Here is a 20,922-nt window from a genome sequence, read left to right as displayed (position 1 = left end):
GGACGAGGAAGCAATAACAGTAGACGCCTTCTTGATGTACTAGACAGGAATAGACACTTATGCATTCCCCCGTTCAAGATTATCAACCTAGTCGTCAAGAAATTCGCTCTCCTCGGGGCACTAAGAATGATCTTGATAGCCCCATTCTGGCCAGCAAGAGCATGGTTCGCAGAGGTGGTGATGTTAGTGGACTTTCCAAGAAGCATTCCTCCAAGTCCAAAGCTTCTCAAACAGCCCCACTTCAAGAGCTATCATCAAAACCACTTCACTCTACAACTGACTGCCTTCATACTATTGAGAAGCTTGTCAGAGCAAGAGGCTTTTCTACACAAGCTGCAAGAGCAATCGCCAGAGCAAGGAGGGTCTCTTCACAGAGTCTACCAATGGAAGTGGGAGACCTTTAGATCGTGGTGTAAGCAGCACAAAGTGTCTTCAACCACTACCTCTGTGAGCCAGATTGCTGATTTTCTGTTGTACCTCAGGCAAGACTCTAAGCTGGCCGTATCCACCATTAAAGGGTACAGGAGTATGCTTTCGGCTGTCTTTAGGCACAGAGGCATAGACTTAACGCAAGATAGATACTTGAAGGATCTCTTAAAAGTCATTTGAAACAACTAAGCAGACTCAATTGAGACCCCCGGCTTGGAATTTGGATGTAGTTTTGAAGTTCTTATGCAGCAGGAAGTTCGAACCCATCTCGCAAGCAACTCTTAGAGATGCGACTAAGAAAACTCTTCCTGATGGCTCTTGCCACAGCGAAAAGGGTCAGCGAGATTCACGCTATTGAGAAGCAGGTGGGCTTCAACCAGGATGGAGCAGTATGTGCGTTAAGGATCGACTTCCTCGCTAAGAATGAGAACCCGTCCAAACCCTGGCCGGGGACGTTTGAGGTTCTTAACCTCACAAATGTGGTGGGCCAAGAGGAGGAGAGGCTCCTCTGCCCAGTTAGAGCCCTCAGGGCATATTCATCACGAACAAAGAATGTAAGAGGTGCATCCAATTCTTTATGGTGTTCCGTAAAGGATCCACAAAAGCCCCTCACGAAGAATGCATTATCATTCTTCTTGAGGGTGACAATAAGAGAAGCTCACCTCGTGTGTGAGGAGGAGAACTTCGGTCTATTAAAAGTAAAGGCTCACGAGGTGAGAGCTATTGCAACTTCACTGGCATATCGAAAGAATATGTCAGTTAAACAGATAATGGACGCAACGTTTTGGAGAAGCAACTTTGTGTTCGCTTCTCATTACCTCAGGGAGGTAAGAGTAGATTATAAAAAGTGTTACTCTTTGGGCCCATACGTAGCTACTTCTGTATTGGGTAAAGGAGTTACTACCTCCCCTCAACCTTTACTTTAGTACGGTATTCCTGTGATGGAGTTTTGGTTTTTATGGTTGTCTGAGGGCTCTGACTTGCAGTAAAGTGCCCTCAGTCTAGCTAGATAGTAAGATATCTATTCTGCAAAGTTAAGTGGTAGATTGAGTAAAGTTACAGATTATAAAAGGGGGATAGGTAGTGCAGAAGTCTAGTCATGTTGTTGGTCTCGTCCCGTTTGATAGACCTGGCTGGCACTCCTAAGGGAAAGCGGCTCAAGAGGCAGGAACCTTTGAAGTCAGCTACCTTAACAGGTATAATGAATCAAGGTGTTTTTCCTATGACTTATTGTTGTTTCCTAACGATGTTGGCTGTCTTTCACCCACCTCCAAATGTGTGAATCAGCTATATATATATATATATATATATATATATATATATATATATATATATATATATATATATATATAAAATATATATATATATATATATATATATATATATATATATATATATATATATATATATATATATATATATATATATATATATATATATATATATATATATATATATATATATATATATATATATATATATATATATATATAAACTGCTAGGTAAGTTCTATTTGTAAAAATGAAGTTTTTATGATTAAACAAAGTTTTATGAATAATTACCTGGCAGCTATATATTTTAAGTCTCACCCACCTCCCCTCAGGAGACAGGTCGGGCAAAGATGTTCTGAGGAACTGAAAACGGGAATGATTTCAAGTACCACCCTGTAAGAGTTGTTAACCACCTAACCGGACAACCACTACTCGGCGGTTGCCGCGAGTTTTGAGAAATTCTGCCGGGCGACAGAGACTATAGCTATATATATATATATATATAACTGCCAGGTAAGTATTTATAAAAACTTCATTTTTAACATTCCTGCAAATATATTTCTTTTATGTTTTGCCTATTATTTCATGGCACCAAGTCTTACTTGCTCAACGGCGAGGTTCTCATCGAACCAATGTACTCCTGGCATTGTTTCGAAATTAGATGTCACCAGGCCAATTTCCATTGCTCATTTTCAATCTTTTGGTGGCTTCGACTTATTCTTTAAAGATAGTCAAGTTTCTTTTTTCTATGCTGACACCCAGACATTTTAGTTTGAGGTAAGCCTTCTTGTTACTGAGGTTATGAAGAATTGCACTATATCTAAGGTAAAAGAATGCCTATCAATATTTATACACACTTTTTTTTATATATATATCACAACAATATTTGTATTCTACTTAATTTTTTTGAAAACTGTTGGTATGGAGCACAAATTAGACAATTCATGTCTATGCTTGCAATTTTATTGACAGGTGAAGACCTGCTTGAGATGAATAGATGCATTTCCTGGTGCAAACTTTAAATACCTTGGTGTCAGGTAAGTGAAAAATCATAATTGATAGGTAGGCAAATAAAAAAAGAAATAACAATATTTTTCCGTCAGTTATTCTGTCACAGTGATAGATACACCAGAGAGGACTGCACATTTAGTGAAAAATCATAATTGATAGGTAGGCAAATAAAAAAAAAATAACTAAATATTTTTTTATTCAGTCACAATGATAGATACACCAGAGATGACTGCAAATTTACTCTTTCATTGATTAAATACTATGCATCCAGAAATATAGTAGGTTTTGAGCTCTCGGTAAGTACTAAAGTTATCAGATTGCCTTTTGACTTTGGAAATTCTCTCCTGTGGAAAGTGGGCTTTGGTATTAATGTAGTGAAGACATGCTAGAATGTTAAACAATGTTTACTTTACTATTAACCCATATAAGGGGGTGGATTGAATTTAACATTTAAACTACAGTGTAATGTATTTAGTTCACAATAACTCGTCTAGTATCATGTTGAGTGTTCTATGGAAACAGAATTAGTTGTATTGATGTAGTTGATGAAGTAGGTTTGGATAATTTTTTTTATTGTATTATCCTATATGAGCTTGTGTATTTAATACAGACTTAATTGTATAAAACACTTACCTCGTCATATCAGTCTACTTACTTTGACAGATTGTATTCTATAAGGCCTTTGTTCATGTAAATGAAGCATTACTTTAGTCTTTCACTATGTGCTGAAACTCTGTTCATTATTGCAAGGTTAGATATGATATTTAGGGCCATACTGTATAGTGATTGCAGAGACTATCCTAGTTGTCCATGTGCTTGGTTGAGGGTTGGAGGTAAAGTTTTTATTGATTTAGAGATGTCACTAAGGTCAGTTCTGTTCAGTGGTTGTAGAAACTTTCTATCAAAAGTTTCCTGTGGCTGGGTGAAATATGTTCCAGCATTATATGTGTTGGTTACCTTCGTTTTATTGCATTTTATTGATATTACAAGTGTACCTGAAATTTGGGTATTGGTTTAGATATATGGTTGTAGAGACTAGATGATAGTTCTCCCTTGGTTGAAAATATATAGGTTAATGTTAATTCTAGTTGTCAAGAGGTAACCTTTAATTTTATTTTATGTGACAGACATCCAATTTAAATATTAATTTAGCTGTAACATGTGGTTGCAGATACTTTAATGATAGTTTTCCCTTGGTAGGTTAGAAATATATATATGGTTATGTGATTACTGTACTAATGAAAGTGGGGTACAGTACCATTTTTTTGTTTTTATTATTTATTACCTTTACTTTAGTTATCAAATAGTTTTTTTTTTTTTTTAAATAAACAAATTTAGTATTTTATTGATTATTTTACGCCATATATTTTGCATAAAGGTATTGACATAAGAGTTCTTAAAAGAAAAGGCGGAAGGCTATGGCCATAGAATTATCGTAAAAATAATATTTTATGTTTTTCTCTAGAAATTGATGAAAATTCTCATTTACAAAAAATTGAAACTTCTTTTGTGTCAATATTTTTGCAATGTTTAGTGCTCAACAGTGTAATTTTGTTATTCAGCAGAACATTAATTTTGTTATTCAGCAGAACATTAATTTTGTTAGGTATTAAGGTTTATTTGTGTAAACTTTTTTTCTGGGAAATTTGCCTCGTTTTAAATTTTTTTTTTTTTTTTTTTTTTAGAAATTTTTAAGCATTTGGTGGTTTCCTTTTTAATGAAGGTTAATCTTATTTTAGTTCTCCATTTTATGAGATATTCTATTGTATCTTCAATTCACTGCAGATTTGCAAATGTGTATGTGTCACGGTAGTGGATTGTTTATTTTCTTTAAAATTTCCAAAGTTTAAAAATTTACTGTAAAAAAAATTGTTCCTAATCAATTATCAGTTCAACATTACATTTCCTAAATATCAAATTTTGTCAAGTTCATATAATTTTTTTGGCTTTGAAGTATTTAATAAAAGGGTAGAAATAAAATTAAAATCTCAGTCCTTTACATAGATGACTTATTAAATCCCTGTGTAGTTTTTTTATTTGATTTATCTATGACTTATTTATTTTCCACATGGATATTTATTTATACTTCAAACTTAATTATGTAAAACAACAGTTCTTAGATGTAGCTTTTCAACAGTATTACAGAAGTAAATAATCTGCTTTCTCATATATTCTCCTTTACATATCTTTGAAGCAATTCTTTGGCGAGACAAAGCAATGGTGTTTGTGGTATTTGTCAACATAGTGGAATACTGTACAGTGTACATCTTTGTTAGACTAGATTCCATAGTATTGGAATATCTACTGTCTTTGAATCTTCCTCCCCTTCACTTCTAACAAGGTCACAAATTTTCCCAGGAATTGGTTTTATCAAGCAGTTGAAATTGGAGATATTGAAAATTTATCAAACATCAACTATCACTTAAACTTCAGTATATTCTACATGGACACAAGAATTATCAAGTTCTCTGTCACCTTTCTCGGTAAATTAACCCTGGTTGTTTCTTGCCAAGACAATGTAAACTATTTACCAGATTTTTTTCCCCCATGTTATTTCTGAAGTTTCCCTTTTCACTTATTTTTATATATCAGCTAGTAAACCCCTTTTTCTTTATCATTACTTCCACAAGCTAATGTTTTTTTTTATTGTTTCCCATCAAGGGATACTAAAATAATACACTGCATGAAAGTAAAATTAACTCATATAATCCTATAACAAGGCAGAAAATGAATACCCAACTAATTTGGTGATTGCAAGTAGAGCCCTTCACAGTATGCATAATAAGTTTAAGGTGGTAACCAGTATGTGGGCTCCCTCCACTTGCCACTGGTGCTCTTAAAGGCTAGGCAGATAGCAAGATGTTGCTCATCATCTTGAAAAGTTTGTGAACCACTGATTTAGTTTAAGGCTTTGATGGTATATATATACTGTATATATTATATATATATAAATATATATATGTATATATATACATATATATATATATATATATATATATATATATATATATATATATATATATATACATGTATTTTTGGGCTCAAGCCATGTCGTCCTGATGGAAGTTCCTATAGGGTAGCTTCCTAGTGTATATTACAACTACGGCGATATTCCCAGAGAATTTACCTTAAGGTACCCAGAATTCTAACTCCTGGAGTGAATATCCCTACCAGGGATATCGCGAAATATCAGAGGACGTATTCTTGACACGCCACATGGCAATCTGCACCCCGAACAGAGATAACACTTCGAAGGGGTCAATTGGCAAGAAAACGAAAACGAGAAAGAAAAAGGAGAGCCGTTCGCAAGGCTCTCTCTTCTCCCGTTTCGTAAGCGTGCATTGCGCCGATTCTGGCGCCATCTGTATTCCTTTTTGCGTAGCTTAACAACTCGGTGTTTTTTTCCTGTGTTTCTCGCAAAATCTTGGATTTAATCGCTTTATTATGCTTTCTCCAGCTTTGTCTGCCTCTGATAAGTTGAGTATTATTTCTTTTATGTATAAATGTAGGCTCTTGGTAATTTTTAAAGTGATTAATAGTAATAATCTTTGTTACAAGAGCCGTTGCCTACCGGAGGCGTCCTGGACGCTATCGCTCGCTAGGTATGAGTTTTAGTTAGCCAGAGCGACGTTCCCGGCTGTTTTGCTTTAATAATTTTAGCTATTTAGCGTTACATAGGATTTCCTTATTCGTGCTTTAGTATTGTTTGTTTTGGCGAAGTATTCGCCAATTCTGGCCTACGCTAGACCATGTAGCCTAGTCGTTTGGCCCTAGTACTTTCCTGCATGAATTTTGGATTTCCGAGTGTTTTAAAATTTTATTGAAGCTTTAGGCAGTTTTATACATTTAAGATTATATTGATTATTTCCAATATAGTATACGAGTGAGTTTCGGTGATTTAGGTAATCGATTCTCTTGGTGCCTAGGCTAAGTTGCCTATGGAGCCTTAGTATACTTTCTCATACTCCCCGGTTGCTTTCTTTTCTTCGGAGAAGGTATGCAATCCCTTTCCCTCTGTTTAAGCCTTGGGCTTAACCCTAGTGGTTTATCTGAATTAACTTTCGATACAACTATATTGGGGTGTTACTGTACCTTCCTGTTCCAGTAAGTCTGGCTTCAGAGAGGGGCAGAACATCAGAGTTTTTACTCTGAATCTGTGTTTGTCTGGCTTGGGGTAGAGTCTCCCTCGTCAGTCTGACGCAGACATAGGAGGCTTAGCCTCCTTAGGTCACTCCCGAAGGTTTCTGTACGAGATGATTCCTTCTTTTGTGATCTAGCAGACTAGTCCTTGTTGCTGTTCTCGGTGGGAGGATGAGATCCTTTCCCTGGGAGTAGCAACACCTTCCTTGCTTTGGTTCAGTGGGGGTTGGCAAGTATTGCTGGCCTCCCCTCTTGGATCTCCCTTAGGCTAAGATGAGTTTTCTTGGCTGCGGATGATTCTTTACTAAAGCAAGGCTGGTAGGACCCTCTTTGTCCCTTCCCCCTCTATCTCTGTAATGGCCTAGCCGTTACAGTACTGTACGTCATTCTTCATCTGGACCTAGTACAGGTTAGGATGTGGAATTGACTCAGTCCCTTGCCGGCCGGCAAAGGTCTTCTGCTTTGAGTGCTGCCCGAACCTCCCTTGGTCCCTCACCCATGTCTGTCTGTAGAGCCAGACGGCATTGGTCAGGAAGCCTGAATTAGATTCTCCCCTTCCTTTTATGCACTCTTTCGGATTGCCGGGCTTGGAGGTAGTATACTCTCTTATCCTGGCATCCATTCTGTTTTCTTCTAGTGCTGTACCCGACCCGGCTGCCGGCCTATGTGGCCGGCAGCCGGGCAGTCGGAGTTCTCTGGTTCTTTTGCTGCTGGCTGGCATCGGTTGTGTACCTTTGCCGGCCAGCTATTGTCACGCCCTTGTCTGCCGGTTGCTACGAGCGGTGGCCGGCAGCCGGGTGCTACCTTGTGTAGTTGCCGGCCGACATTGGCTGTTGCCGGCCGGCACATGCATTTGAACCAGCGTTCTGCTGCCTTATAGCTGTTAAGTAGTATACTTTAAAGCTAGTTATGGTGTGTGCCGGCCGGCGCATTACCTTCTATACTGTACCAGTATTCTTCAGTATAGCATATACTGTAGGGAGAAAACTATAGTATGGTATTGGTACAACACTGTGTGTTCTAACACTTTTGTGTTGTTTTGCACAGCCCTTTGGTGTTGCCTTACAGATAAGAAAGTGAGTTCTTTCTTGTCTATTATCTGGTATTTTAAAATCATATCTTAGGTGTGAGCTCCACCTGTTTCCTCTGGAAATTTGTCATTGGTTATTCTAGGACAGATTAACCATACGATTATATTATCTGGAAGGCTGCAACAATTGGTTGTGCGGGAAACACAAGTGTGTGTCTTTCCTTTCTGATTTGTTATGCTAAACTGTACATATCCAGTGAGACGTAGTTCACTTGATACTCATGGAAATTTCTTCTCTTTACAGGAGGAACGTCCGAAGTGCGGAAGTGCTTTCTGCAACGTCCGCAGTAAGAACTTCTGCGGACATGAGTTATGTAGGAGGCACACAGCATGCGCTGTCTCCAAGGGTGATCTCCAGTATTGGGACCCTCAGGTATGTACCACGTGCTCTAACCTGATTACTGAGGCTTTTGATTCCCCTAGGACGGCGGAATCAAGGGATATAGCAAGGGAGAAGCTTCGTACCTGGGTAAGGGGCTCCCAGAAGAACACCTCTGGACCTTATCTTCCAAGTGAGAAGATGAGGGCTTACCTTTTCCCTAGGGCATCAGCTGATGCAGTGATTCCCCAGCCTCAAGAGGAGATCCCCCTAGTTCAGATCCAGGTGGATGCTGAAGTCGCGGTCGCCTTACAAGACATCCAGTTGGACGACAGGATGTCAGACATGTCCGAGCGTCTGGAGGAAGACCTCCTGGCAGGAGACCAGGATGAAGATCAAGCCCCAGACATTGTAGAGGAAGAGGCCGATGAGGTGTTGGCTGCTCCAGTTCAGATCCCTGAACCTATTCCCTCAACATCATCCGCTCTCCCAGTAGAGCTGGGACAGGCCCTCTCCTCCATTGTTGGAATGATCCAACAAATGCAGAAGGAGAATATTGAGAAGGCGGCTGCAATGGAACTGCAGATGCAGAAGCTTGCAGCATCACGTGGGCCCAAGAAAAGGCTCAATGTGAAAGACCTTCCCTTGTGCTCAGATGCTAACCCGTGGAGATATGCTGAGCACATGCCGATGACGACTGGAAAGATCGTCATGTCGGATAAGTTGGGTTCAGTTCCCCTAGAGGAGGTGGAATTCTGGCCCAGCAAAGGGTCATATCCGGACTGTTATGTCCGGTTGAGGAAGGAACCAGCTTCAAAGGAGGAGACAGAGCCGAAGGAGGTCATAGTGATGGACCATGCTAAGGGTCAAGCTTTGCTTTCATCTTCGATGAAAGAGAGGGGCTTCACGAACTCAAAGGTAGCTGCATTGAGTAAGAAGCTCCCTTCCTTTGTGTCCTCTCCTGCTAGAGCCTTCCCCTTTTTGCAGAAAGGGTTTGCGGCTGTATTAAAAGCAGTCGAGGCTGGCAAGCCTTGCCCCTCCCTGGAGGAGTGTAAACCCTTGTCGCTGGCCCTACCTATGGACCACAAGGACTGGAAGGACGTCCATCTTACCTTCTCAGACGGGAAGTTGGAAGCTGATATTGCTGGACGTCAGTTCGGTGAGAACCTCCCTAAGCTGTCTGACTTTCTTTTGCGGAGAGAGCTCGAGACAAAAGAAAGATTGGCTGCCTCAATGTCTCTTCAGACTACTCTTGAGACGATGGCAAGTGACCCCAAGGTCCATGAAATGTTCATGGTAGTGGCCAAGACTCATCTGGCCACAGTGACGAAGGATCTTTACAGCTTCGTCAGGGCGAGGAGAGCTTGTAGGGAGTTCGTGTTCACCTCGGCTACGGTGAGGCACGAGCCAAGGAAACTAATCTCCTCCAACATTTGGGGCAAAGACCTTTTCCCTAGCGAATTGGTCAAAGAAGTTGTTGATTAGGCCGCCACGGAGAATAGAAACCTTCTCCAGAAGTGGGGCCTGTCTATCAAGAGAAAGTCTTCCCCGGATGAGGGTCCCCAACCAAAGAGGAAGACTAAGAGGACTAGGCTACCGTCTCGGCCAGCCAAGCCATTTGGACAGCAACAGCAATAGCAATTGCCGATGCCTTCAGTGCCCCAGATGGTGGTACAAACCCCGACCACATTCCAGTGGGTACCCCAGGCCGTGTCGACGCAGTCCCCGGCATTCAACCCAACGTTCGAAGGGCAGTCAACTTCCTTTCGAGCAAAGCCTAGAGGAGCAGCCAGAGGCTCGTCTAGGCGCCCCTCAAGGGGAAGGGGATTCAGGGGTGGTCGCGGTCAAGGAGGCAAGACCTCAGGACAACAGTCCAAGTGAGATGATACCGGTAGGAGGGAGACTTAAGAATTTTCGGGATCGGTGGACCTTCGATCCCTGGGCCCACAACCTACTCAAGAATGGACTGGGCTGGAGCTGGTAAAGCACTCCACCCCCGTGCCCTCGGTTTTTCCAACACTCCACCCCCGTTCTGGAGGATTACATCCAAGATCTGTTGGAGAAAAAAGTGATCCGAAGGGTAAAGTCCATCAAATTTCAAGGGAGGCTGTTTTGTGTTCCCAAGAAGGACTCGGAAAAACTCAGAGTCATTCTGGACTTGTCGCCACTCAACAAGTTCATAGTGAACTGCAAGTTCAAGATGCTAACACTGCAACACATAAGGATCTTACTGCCTAAGAGGGCATATATCGTCTCCATAGACTTGTCAGACGCCTATTGGCACGTTCCAATCAACCGTCGACTCTCCCCCTACCTAGGGTTCAAGCTACAACGAAGACTATACGCCTTCAGAGCCATGCCATTCGGGCTAAATATAGCTCCAAGGATCTTCACGAAGCTTGCGAGCGTAGCTCTCAAACAATTACGCCTAAAGGGAATTCAGGTAGTAGCCTACCTGGACGACTGGCTGGTGTGGGCAGCATCCAAGACAGAATGCTTGCAAGCTTCCATTCAAGTGATCCCGTTCCTAGAGTATCTAGGCTTCAAGATCAACAGAAAAAAGTCTCGACTTTCTCCATCTCAAAAGTTCCAGTGGCTGGGAATCCACTGGGACCTAATGTCACACCGTTTCTCCATCCCGGCGAAGAAAAGGAAGGAGATAGCGGGTTCTGTCAAGAGACTTCTAGATTCCGAAAGGATATCAAGACGCGAACAGGAGAGAGAACTGGGTTCTCTCCAGTTTGCTTCGGTGACAGACCAGGTGCTAAGAGCACAGCTAAAGGATGCAACCGGAGTTTGGAGAAGTTATGCATCAAACTCGCGAAGAGATCTGAGAAGACCAGTTCCGCTTCGTCTACGTACTATTCTCAGGCCTTGGTCCCAAGCCAGACATCTAAAGAAGTCGGTTCTTGTTCAGCCACCTACCCCGTCGGTGACAATTCACTCAGACGCCTCGAAGGAGGGATGGGGAGGTCACTCTCATCGGAAAAAGGTCCAGGGGACTTGGTCCAAGCTATTCAAGACCTTTCACATAAACTTTCTAGAAGCTATGGCAGTGCTCCTTACCTTAAAGAAAGTCTCCCCGCGTCACTCGATCCACATAAGGTTGGTGCTGGACAGCGAGGTAGTTGTGACATGCTTGAATCGACAAGGATCAAGGTCACCACCTCTCAACCAGGTGATGTTGGCCATCTTCCGATTGGCGGAAAAGAAGAAGTGGTACCTGTTGGCAGTTCACCTTCAAAGAGTCCGCAATGTGACAGCGGACGCTCTATCCAGGTTCACACCGATAGAGTCGGAATGGTCCCTAGACGCAGGATCATTCTCCTTCATCTTGAGTCAAGTCCCAGAACTGCAGATAGACCTCTTTGCGACGAAAGACAACAAGAAGTTGCCTCTGTACGTGTCCCCGTACGAGGACCCCTTAGCGGAGGCAGTGGACGCGATGTCCCTCGACTGGAACAGAGGGTCCAGGATTTATCTGTTTCCTCCTCACAACCTTCTGTTGGGGGTCCTCAACAAACTGAGATCCTTCAAGGGGGTAGCGGCAATAGTGGCCCACAAGTGGCCAAACAGCATGTGGTTCCCCCTGGCATTGGAACTACGGTTGAAGTTTCTACCGCTACCAGATCCAGTTCTGACCCAGCGAGTCCAGAAGTCGACTGTCTGCGCTTCATTACAGAAAACCCGGACCCTGCAGCTCATGATTTTCTCTCCCTAGCGGTGAGAAAGCGTTTCGGGATTTCGAAAGCCAGCATAGACTTCCTAGAGGAATATAAGTGAAAATCTACTTGAAGGCAATATGAGTCATCTTGGAGAAAATGGGTGGCCTTTGTCAAGGCAAAGAATCCGCAGGAGATCTCGACGGACTTCTGCTTATCTTTCTTCATCCACCTCCATGGTCAAGGGTTGGCAGCTAACACGATTTCGACGTGTAAGTCTGCTTTGACAAGACCCATTCTAGGTCGACCTCGTTAACGAGATCTTTAATAAAGTTCCGAAAGCCTGCGCTAGGCTCAGACCTTCAGCACCTCCAAAGCCTATTTTATGGTCTTTAGACAAAGTTCTTCATTTTGCTTCTCTGTTGAGCAATGAGGAGTGTGCGTTAAAGGATTTGACCCAAAAAGTTATTTTCCTATTTGCACTCGCGTCCGGGGCCAAGTTTAGTGAGATTGTAGCCCTCGAGAGAGAGGAAGGTTGTGTTCAGTTCCTGGATGGGGGAGAACTGAACCTGTTTCCGGATCCTACGTTTCTCGCCAAGAATGAGTTACCCACCAACAGGTGGGGTCCCTGGAGAATCTGCCCTCTGAAAGAAGATGCATCTCTATGTCCAGTAGAATGCCTAAAGGTCTATCTTTGTAGAACTTCAGACTTCAAGGGTGGTCAACTATTCAGGGGAGAAACATCAGGCTCAAATTTATCACTGAATCAACTCAGGGCGAAAATCACATATTTTATTCGCAGAGCGGATCCTGACAGTACACCCGCAGGTCACGATCCGAGGAAAGTTGCCTCATCCTTAAATTTCTTTAATTGTATGGATTTTGAACGTCTTCGTTCATACACTGGCTGGAAGTCTTCCAGAGTGTTCTTTCGCCACTAAGCGAAGCAAGTGGAGCAACTAAAGAGATCTGTGGTAGCAGTGGGTTGCGTCGTTAACCCTGCTGTTTAACTCTGCGAGGAACAGTGGTTTTAATTGGGACGATTAATTCCAGGGTGAGTGTGTAGTTACATACTGTGCTACAAACTAAGTGAGGGCACTGAGTTGCCCACGTTGACTGTTCCACTTCCAAAGGTGAACCTAGCATAAGTGCAGACATGTGTGCTGAGCGTTTCTAACGCTAATGTGACTGATTAGTAATACAGACTTTTATGACTTTGATACCTCGGTATGTTAAAAGTGGCGCTAATGTTTTTCTTTCAGATAAACAAGTTTCTGTTTACTATCATACTTATGCTTAAAGTTTTGGTTATCCTCTTCTTATATATATATATATATATATATATATATATATATATATATATATATATATATATATATATATATATATATATATATATATATGTATATATAATTGTTGTTAACCTGTCTATTTATTGTCTGTCAATAAACTTGTTCTTGAGAACCTTGCGTCTCCTTCACCTGTGTCAATTTATTGGTATAATTGAGCATTAATTCTATGTATATTTATCTGGGATAATTCTAATAGATTGTTCCTTTATGCAAGCTAATGTTGCATTGGTTTATGCTTCCCCTTAGCGGGAGGACTCCATCCCATAAGGGGACGGTGGCGGATTTACAGTTTCCTCCTATGCGGATATAAACCTTTGTCCAATACAAGTATTGAGCGGAGAACTGGTCGATATTTCATATTGACGCAGTGGTTCTTTACAAACTATGCTTTACTTGATATAGGGTGAGACCACTAATTGGCTTGCCTGGTATTCATACATAGGTATATGTACTCTTCGAGACTTTTCCAGAGTCTAGTAGGACTCTTCCCTGTAGGGGGCAGGAAGCTCTAACATGGTTTATGGTTAGTTGAAAAGATGTATAACGGTAACATCTTAGGTCTCTAGGTCTAGTCGACCGGGGAAATACCTCCGGGGAGTACGGCACGTTGTGAGAATCCACAGATACAGTAATGCTCTGGTATACTTCCATCAGGACGACATGGCTTGAGCCCAAAAAACGGATTTTGAGCGAAGCGAAAAATCTATTTTTGGGTGAGATGGCCATGTCGTCCTGATGGACCCGCCCTTCCCTTTCTATGAAAGGGCTGTAGGACCCCTCCCTACATACAGTATCTGTAGCACCTCGTGTATCGCTACAAGGAATACAGATGGCGCCAGAATCGGCGCAATGCACGCTTACGAAACGGGAGAAGAGAGAGCGTTGCGAACGGCTCTCCTTTTTCTTTCTCGTTTTTGTTTTCTTGCCAATTGACCCCTTCGAAGTGTTATCTTTGTTTGGGGTGCAGATTGCCATGTGGCGTGTCAAGAATACGTCCTCTGATATTTCGCGATATCCCTGGTAGGGATACTCGCTCCAGGAGTTAGAATTCTGGGTACCTTAAGGTAAATTCTCTGGGAATATCGCCGTAGTTGTAATATACCCTAGGAAGCTACCCTTTAGGAACTTCCATCAGGACGACATGGCCATCTCACCCAAAAATAGATTTTTCGCTTCGCTCAAAATCCGTTATATACAGTGGTACCTCTACATACGAATGTCCCAACATACGAAGTAAAATTCGACCAAATTTCTCCCTTGATATCCGAAGTGTTGCTCCAACATACGAAGTAAACATTGCATCATTGAGCGTCGAGTGCTCAGTTCTGTGTTCTTGTGTGTATCATGTGGTTGTCCTCTGTTTGGTCTGTTATTAACAGTGCTTATTTTCTTCATTTTCTCACATTTCCTTTTTGATTTTACCTATAATCATGGTGCCTATGAAGCTAAGTTTCAGTACAGGAAGAAGGCAATTCTTTCATTAGAATTGAAGCAAGAATTTATAGAAAAACATGAGAGCAGTGTGCATGCGAGTGATACTGTATGGCTAAACAATATGGCCGGAATAGGTCTATGATCTCGAGGATCATCAAGCTGAAGGCAGCCATTAAAGCAAATAACCATCGAAGGGGATCACCATTATTACAAGACATCGTAGCAATATCCTGGAAGAGATAGAACGCCTTTTGTTGATAGGGATAAAGGACATAGAGATTGTTGGCAATGATCATTTGTGAGAAGGGCCAGCGTGATGAACAGAAAGAAAGAAAAAAGTGAAGCAAAGAAAACGAAGATAGCATTAACAAGCTCTTTTAAATAAGACTTTTCTCTTTTTCTGTTTCTCTCTAAACATAGCATTAACATGTTCTTTAAATAAAATCTCTCTCTCTCTCTCTCTCTCTCTCTCTCTCTCTCTCTCTCTCTCTCTCTCTCGTTCTTCTTCGCTGTTATAGTGTTAGATACGTCTATTATTTTTTTTTCCGAGAGAGCGAGAGAGATTAAACAAAAATGTGTTTAGAGTACATATGATTTTTAACAGCGTCAATGAGTTGAAAAACAATTAAATGTAACTAAGAAAGTAATAACAGCTAATCTGAATTCCTTTATTAACTAAAACAAATATTGATACAAACACACATACACAGGTGCAAGAATTGCTACGCAGTAAGAGATCGGGGAGGAGGTAGAGATGGTGACTGCGATAACATACCGTAACTCGTCACAGAGTGATGAAAATAAAAAATCAAGAGAAAAAAAAATGTAAAAAATATGAAATATAAAAATAAAAAAAGAATAAATAAGCTAAGTTAGATTAAGATTTCCGTAGTGTAATTACGGTATGTTATCCCAGTCACCATCTCTACCTCCTCGCCGATCGTGTCTCCTCGTGCGTGTTTACGCACACGAGTGTGTTTGTATCAATATGTGTTTTAGTTAATAAAGGAATTCAGATTCGCTGATATTGTTTTTTAGTTACATTTAACTGTCTTTCAACTTGTTAACGCTGTTAAAAATCATATGTACACAACACATTTTTGTTTAATCTCTCATTTTTGTTTAATATCTCTCTCTCTCTCTCTCTCTCTCTCTCTCTCTCTCTCTCTCTCTCTCTCTCTCTCTCAGAAAACATTAATAGACATCTCTAACACTAACAGTGAAGAAGAACAAGAGAGAGAGAGAGAGTATATATTTAAAGAACATGTTAACACCATGTCTACCTTCTTGCCGGTCGTCCGTCTCCTCCTGGCGTAGAAAATCCTACACCTGCGTTGGCCTGTCTCTAAGGTAAAGTGGCAATAAAATTATTTTTTATTTATTATTTCTTTATAATTATCTTTTTTACATGCTTCTTTCATATTATGCAGTTATGTTATTGTTATGTGTAATTATGTGTAGCCATTTATTAAGGATTTATTACGGGTTTTTAGGCTGAGGAACGAATTAAATGAATTACCATGTATTATGGGAAAATTTGTTTCTACATCCGAAGTTGGTTGTGGAACGAATTAAATTCGTATGTAGAGGTACCACTGTATATATATATATATATATATATATATATATATATATATATATATATATATATATATATATATATATATATATATATAGATATACAGGTATAGCTCGACTTACGACCGAGATAGGGAGCGAGAGATGAGTCGTAAGTCGAGTTGGCCGTATGTCGAACTAGAAAAGTGAAGTTTCCGTAGATTTATTTTGATATGTTATGATTCGGCAATCATCTGGATAATATTTTGTCAATATTTATTTACTGTATCATTATTCCATTTTCTTGTTTCATAGGATATGATATGCTCTATAAATGCATTATTGTATTCTATTCATCAATTTTGGAAGCATTTTACAATCGAGTACTGAAAATTTTGTTTACCTTTGGTTATGATCAGCTGATCTGAAAGTGCCGCTACCTACTGTATCAAAATATGGCGTACATATGTATGGCATTTTTTTTTTTTATCATTTCTTAACTTATTAGAAATATCTTCATGATGAATAATACATCAACGTCAATATGTTACAGGAAATCAGTTTCCATACTGTTCGTCTAATCATTAGGTTGCAGACACAAAAGAAAAGCTTGGACGATTAGTGACAGAATTTGGAAGAGTGTGTGAGAGAAGGAAGTTGAGAGTTAATGTGGGTAAGAGTATGGTTATGAGATGTACGAGAAGGGAAGGTGGTGCGAGGTTGAATGTCATGTTGAATGGAGAGTTACTTGAGGAGGTGGATCAGTTTAAGTACTTGGTGTCTGTTGTTGCAGCAAATGGTGGAGTGGAAGCAGATGTACGTTAGAGAGTGAATGAAGGATGCAAAGTGTTGGGGGCAGTTAAGGGAGTAGTAAAAAAATATAGGGTTGGGCATGAATGTGAAGAGAGTTCTGTATGAGAAAGTGATTGTACCAACTGTGATGTATGGATCGGAGTTGTGGGGAATGAAAGTGACGGAGAGACAGAAATTGAATGTGTTTGAGATGAAGTGTCTAAGAATTCTGACTGTTTAGGCTCTTAGCCATCGCGCTGCAAGCCTCTGAGATCTCTTAGGGCTAGGAAGGCGCAGTTTTTTTGGAGATCCTCTTTGCGAAGGGTGAGTTCGCTTACCTATTTTCAGTAGGCTCGCTGGCTATCATACTGCCTCTTCTTTTAGCCTCTGGGATTTTTCTTTTGACTAGTCGTATCCAGGCCTAGCCTATCCTTCGATGGCGTGTTCGTTGGTCCATTATGCTACATTCATTCGTATTTTCTCATGCTGGCTTACGGTAGTTCTATCGTGTTCCCCTTTGCGAAGGGTGAGCTTTTTCCTGTCGGTGCGCCGACAGCTGTGTGCTTCCGTATCCTAGCCTCTTGAGAATTTTAGATAGAGTAGTAAAATTTTTTGCTTTGTCATTACACCTCTCCGTGGTGAGTCTTCCTGTTACTGGTATCGAACTTAATTTTATTTATAATGCTGTGTTTTTGCAATTGTTGTGGTGAGGCCAAATCCCTTCGGTGTTCTGGTCTTAAAGACCTGTCAGCATACCCCTTTATAAAAAAGTGAGTTGTTAGACTGATGGCGGTGCCGGTGCATGCGGCTTCGTCGTCTCCGACAGCATTCCTTTTCTTGGGCATACGATAGTGATACGTCGCTATTTAAGGCATTGTGGCCTGTACCCGCCACAACCTTTTCTTACGGTATGATGTTTCTATGGAAATTGTTGTCATTTAACTTTGCTGCCATTCTTACCAACACTGCCGTTACTGATGGCAGATCAAGCCTCGTATAGGGGAGTGTTCTTATGCCTCTGCTTTAGGAAGAGGCTTGATGGCAAATATTTTCTTCGTCAACGAATCCGTTGGGCCGCCATGCTACATACGTTCTTGATATCCCATGGTTGGACTGTGCAGTGTTTTGGAGTTCCCCTTTACGAAGGGTGATTTCTCCTTGTTGGTGTTCCGACTTACTTGTTCTGCCGTTCCCTCATAGCCTCTGTGATTTCTCAATTTACCTGTGGCATCGACTTATTAGGCTTAGCCATTCTGAATTCGCTCGTGATCTCTCATGCTAGGCAGGATGCCTGAAAACTGTAAATCAATCAATCAATCAATCAATCTCATGCTAGGACTGAGCACTCTTTTGGAACTCCCCTTACTCCCATTTGCGAAGGGTAATGTCATCATGTCGTGCACCGACTTGCATGAACTGCCGCTATTTCTTAGCCTCTGAGATTTCTCAATCGGACGGCGGCTGCCGTCTCTGTCGGCGTGGCGTTTGTTTGGATGCTTGGGTATAGTTTCTCCATGTCATCACCTCTCTTTTTATCCTAGTCTTTCCAGAACAGACGTTGCATGGATTTTATTATTATGTGACCTTCCATGGCCGTCGGTTGGCTTCTTCCTGAGGGGCGGGCTATCAGACTGACGACAGTTCCGGTGTCTGCCACTTTGCCACCATCTTTTGGCACACTATCCTATTGTACCTGTACGGGCGATGCGTCGCTGCTTGCAGTAGTGCCTCCACTGGCGGTGGTGCTGCCTTCAGCTAAGGCATGGTTTTTTCTACAGGAACCATTGCCGTTTGTCTCTGCCGTTCTAGGCACCTTTGCCCCCAACGGTATTGCCGTTACTGGGGGCGGGCTTAGTACTAGTCTGTAGGAGGGGTTGACTATACCAGCGTCCTAAGTCACATAGGAGGCTGGCGGCAATGATTTTACCCCCTAGTGATGCCGGTGCTTCTGGCAACGCTGGTATATCTGGCGTACATGCCTATGGCAAAGCCTGAATAATGGTTATGTCACCACCTTTTGACACCCAAATAAAAATTTTTTCAAAATCTGTTTTATAGTACCCGTTCTGGCGATATGTTGCTTCTTACGGCTGTGCTGCCACTGGTGACACTGCCTACCTTTTGGCAAGGTGCTTTCTGTGGAATCCCTTGACCAATATTTCCGCCGCCCTTGGCCACTATTGCCACTGACAGCAATATCGTTACTGGCGGCAGGGTTTGTGCAAGTCTATTGGTGCGAATATCGGTATCAGTGCCTTTGGGCACATAAAATGTTGGCGGCAATGCCGTTCCCCTCTGGGGTTAAACGCAGGTACCTTTAGGGAACAGGCCTTTCTGCCCTTTTTTATCTGAGACCGTCTTATATAACTAAGATGAGTTCTCTGCTTATTGTAGGTGAATTCTACTACAGGTTAACATAAAAGCCTTACTCCTTTAATGTTTGAGTTTTCTTTATGTAGGTTGGGCCTGGGAACTCCTTCTACGAAAGGGTTCTAAGCTCCTGCTTTGAATAACCACTACATATGGTTATTGGTTTTCTACCAATTTGTCCATTTCTCTTTGAGGGTGTGGATTGAATAGATGGTTGGTAACTCTATAGGCTAGTTTTCATCCCTCCAGAGTTTTTTCTATTGAGGTTATAACCTTGCTTTTATAACATACAGGTTTCTTTAGACTCTTGCAAATTTATCAATGTGTCGATTGCTTAATGATTAAGTTTACCTGTACCGGTGCCCTCTAATTGGCCATTTCTCTGTGGAGATATTGGAGCAACGGTTCTTTCCATGAGCATTTTTCCACCCCTTCCCCTTTTTGGGCCTATAGCAATGGACCTTTAGGGGCTAATATTTCCAATCTCACGTTCTTTATAAGGGAATGGAATTTTCGTTAAGTATCTCCTTTTTTCCTACCAATGGCATTTACACAATTTGGGGATTACTATTCCCTCAATTATTTACATGGAGCGTTAATGACCCATTTCATTTGGCTTTTGGTGTCTGCTAGATGATGTAGTACTCATTTGAACCCTTTTCTCCTTACAGGCGGTGCCTATTCGGAGATACACTATTAAGTGCAGATTTGTGTCAGAGCTGTGAGACATCCCTGTGGTCTCGATATTTGCTGCACACATACGAGGTGTTGGGGGATGAAAGGCCCAGTATTGTACTGGGACCATCAGGATTGCAGTGTTTGTAGGGATTTACTTCAACCCAGATGGGTCTCAGAGGATACCTCCGATGATGACTGCATGTTCTTCCCGTGGTATCTTCGCACCTGGGTGAGAGGATGAGGTAGTCTGATCCCATCAAGGATTCAATAGTGTCTACCAATTCTGACTCCACTATGACATCGGTCTCCCGAACTACGGTTACGATTTCTTCTTCCGTGACGGGGGCTGCTCCTGCCCGTTTCTCCTTCCAACATATGTTAAGCTCATAGAGCCCCCCAGTTCCCGAGTAATTTATGTACTACAATACATCTGGTACTCATGGCTAACAGAAAAGCCTTCAAGGGGTGAAATTAGTAATACCAAATTAACTATTTAAATAGTTAATTTGTTTTAAGAAGAAAACCCTGTACTTTTGTTTTAAATTTCGGAATTGTTTTATAAATCGAGTATTGCTGACTAATTTTTGTTTAACTTTGGCTGTGATCAGATCAGCTGATGTCAAGTTGCCGCTCTCAAGAATATGTGCGTACGAATACAGTAACAAAGTATTGTTTACACCATTTCTTAACTTATTCAAAACATCTATACATTTAACATTATAACCTATCATGTAATTTGTTTAGTACATTTAAAACTGTCATTATTCTCTCTCTCTCTCTCTCTCTCTCTCTCTCTCTCTCTCTCTCTCTCTCTCCT

At 41.4% G+C, this 20,922-nt stretch overlaps 1 protein-coding gene across 1 annotated transcript in view; it reads left to right on the top strand.

The window, feature by feature from the left end:
* The first annotated feature begins 716 nt into the window (after positions 1-716).
* The window catches only part of LOC137656488 (probable 4-coumarate--CoA ligase 3), a 90,807-nt gene continuing 70,601 nt past the window's right edge, over positions 717-20,922 (top strand). Inside the window, exon 1 of the mRNA XM_068390662.1 lies at positions 717-1,256. Within this exon, the coding sequence (XP_068246763.1) occupies positions 717-1,256 (540 nt within the window). The remainder of the gene's footprint in view (positions 1,257-20,922) is intronic.

Source organism: Palaemon carinicauda, chromosome 17, assembly GCF_036898095.1.
Source record: "Palaemon carinicauda isolate YSFRI2023 chromosome 17, ASM3689809v2, whole genome shotgun sequence".
NCBI lineage: Eukaryota > Metazoa > Arthropoda > Malacostraca > Decapoda > Palaemonidae > Palaemon > Palaemon carinicauda.
This window is presented reverse-complemented; position numbering and strand designations above follow the sequence as displayed.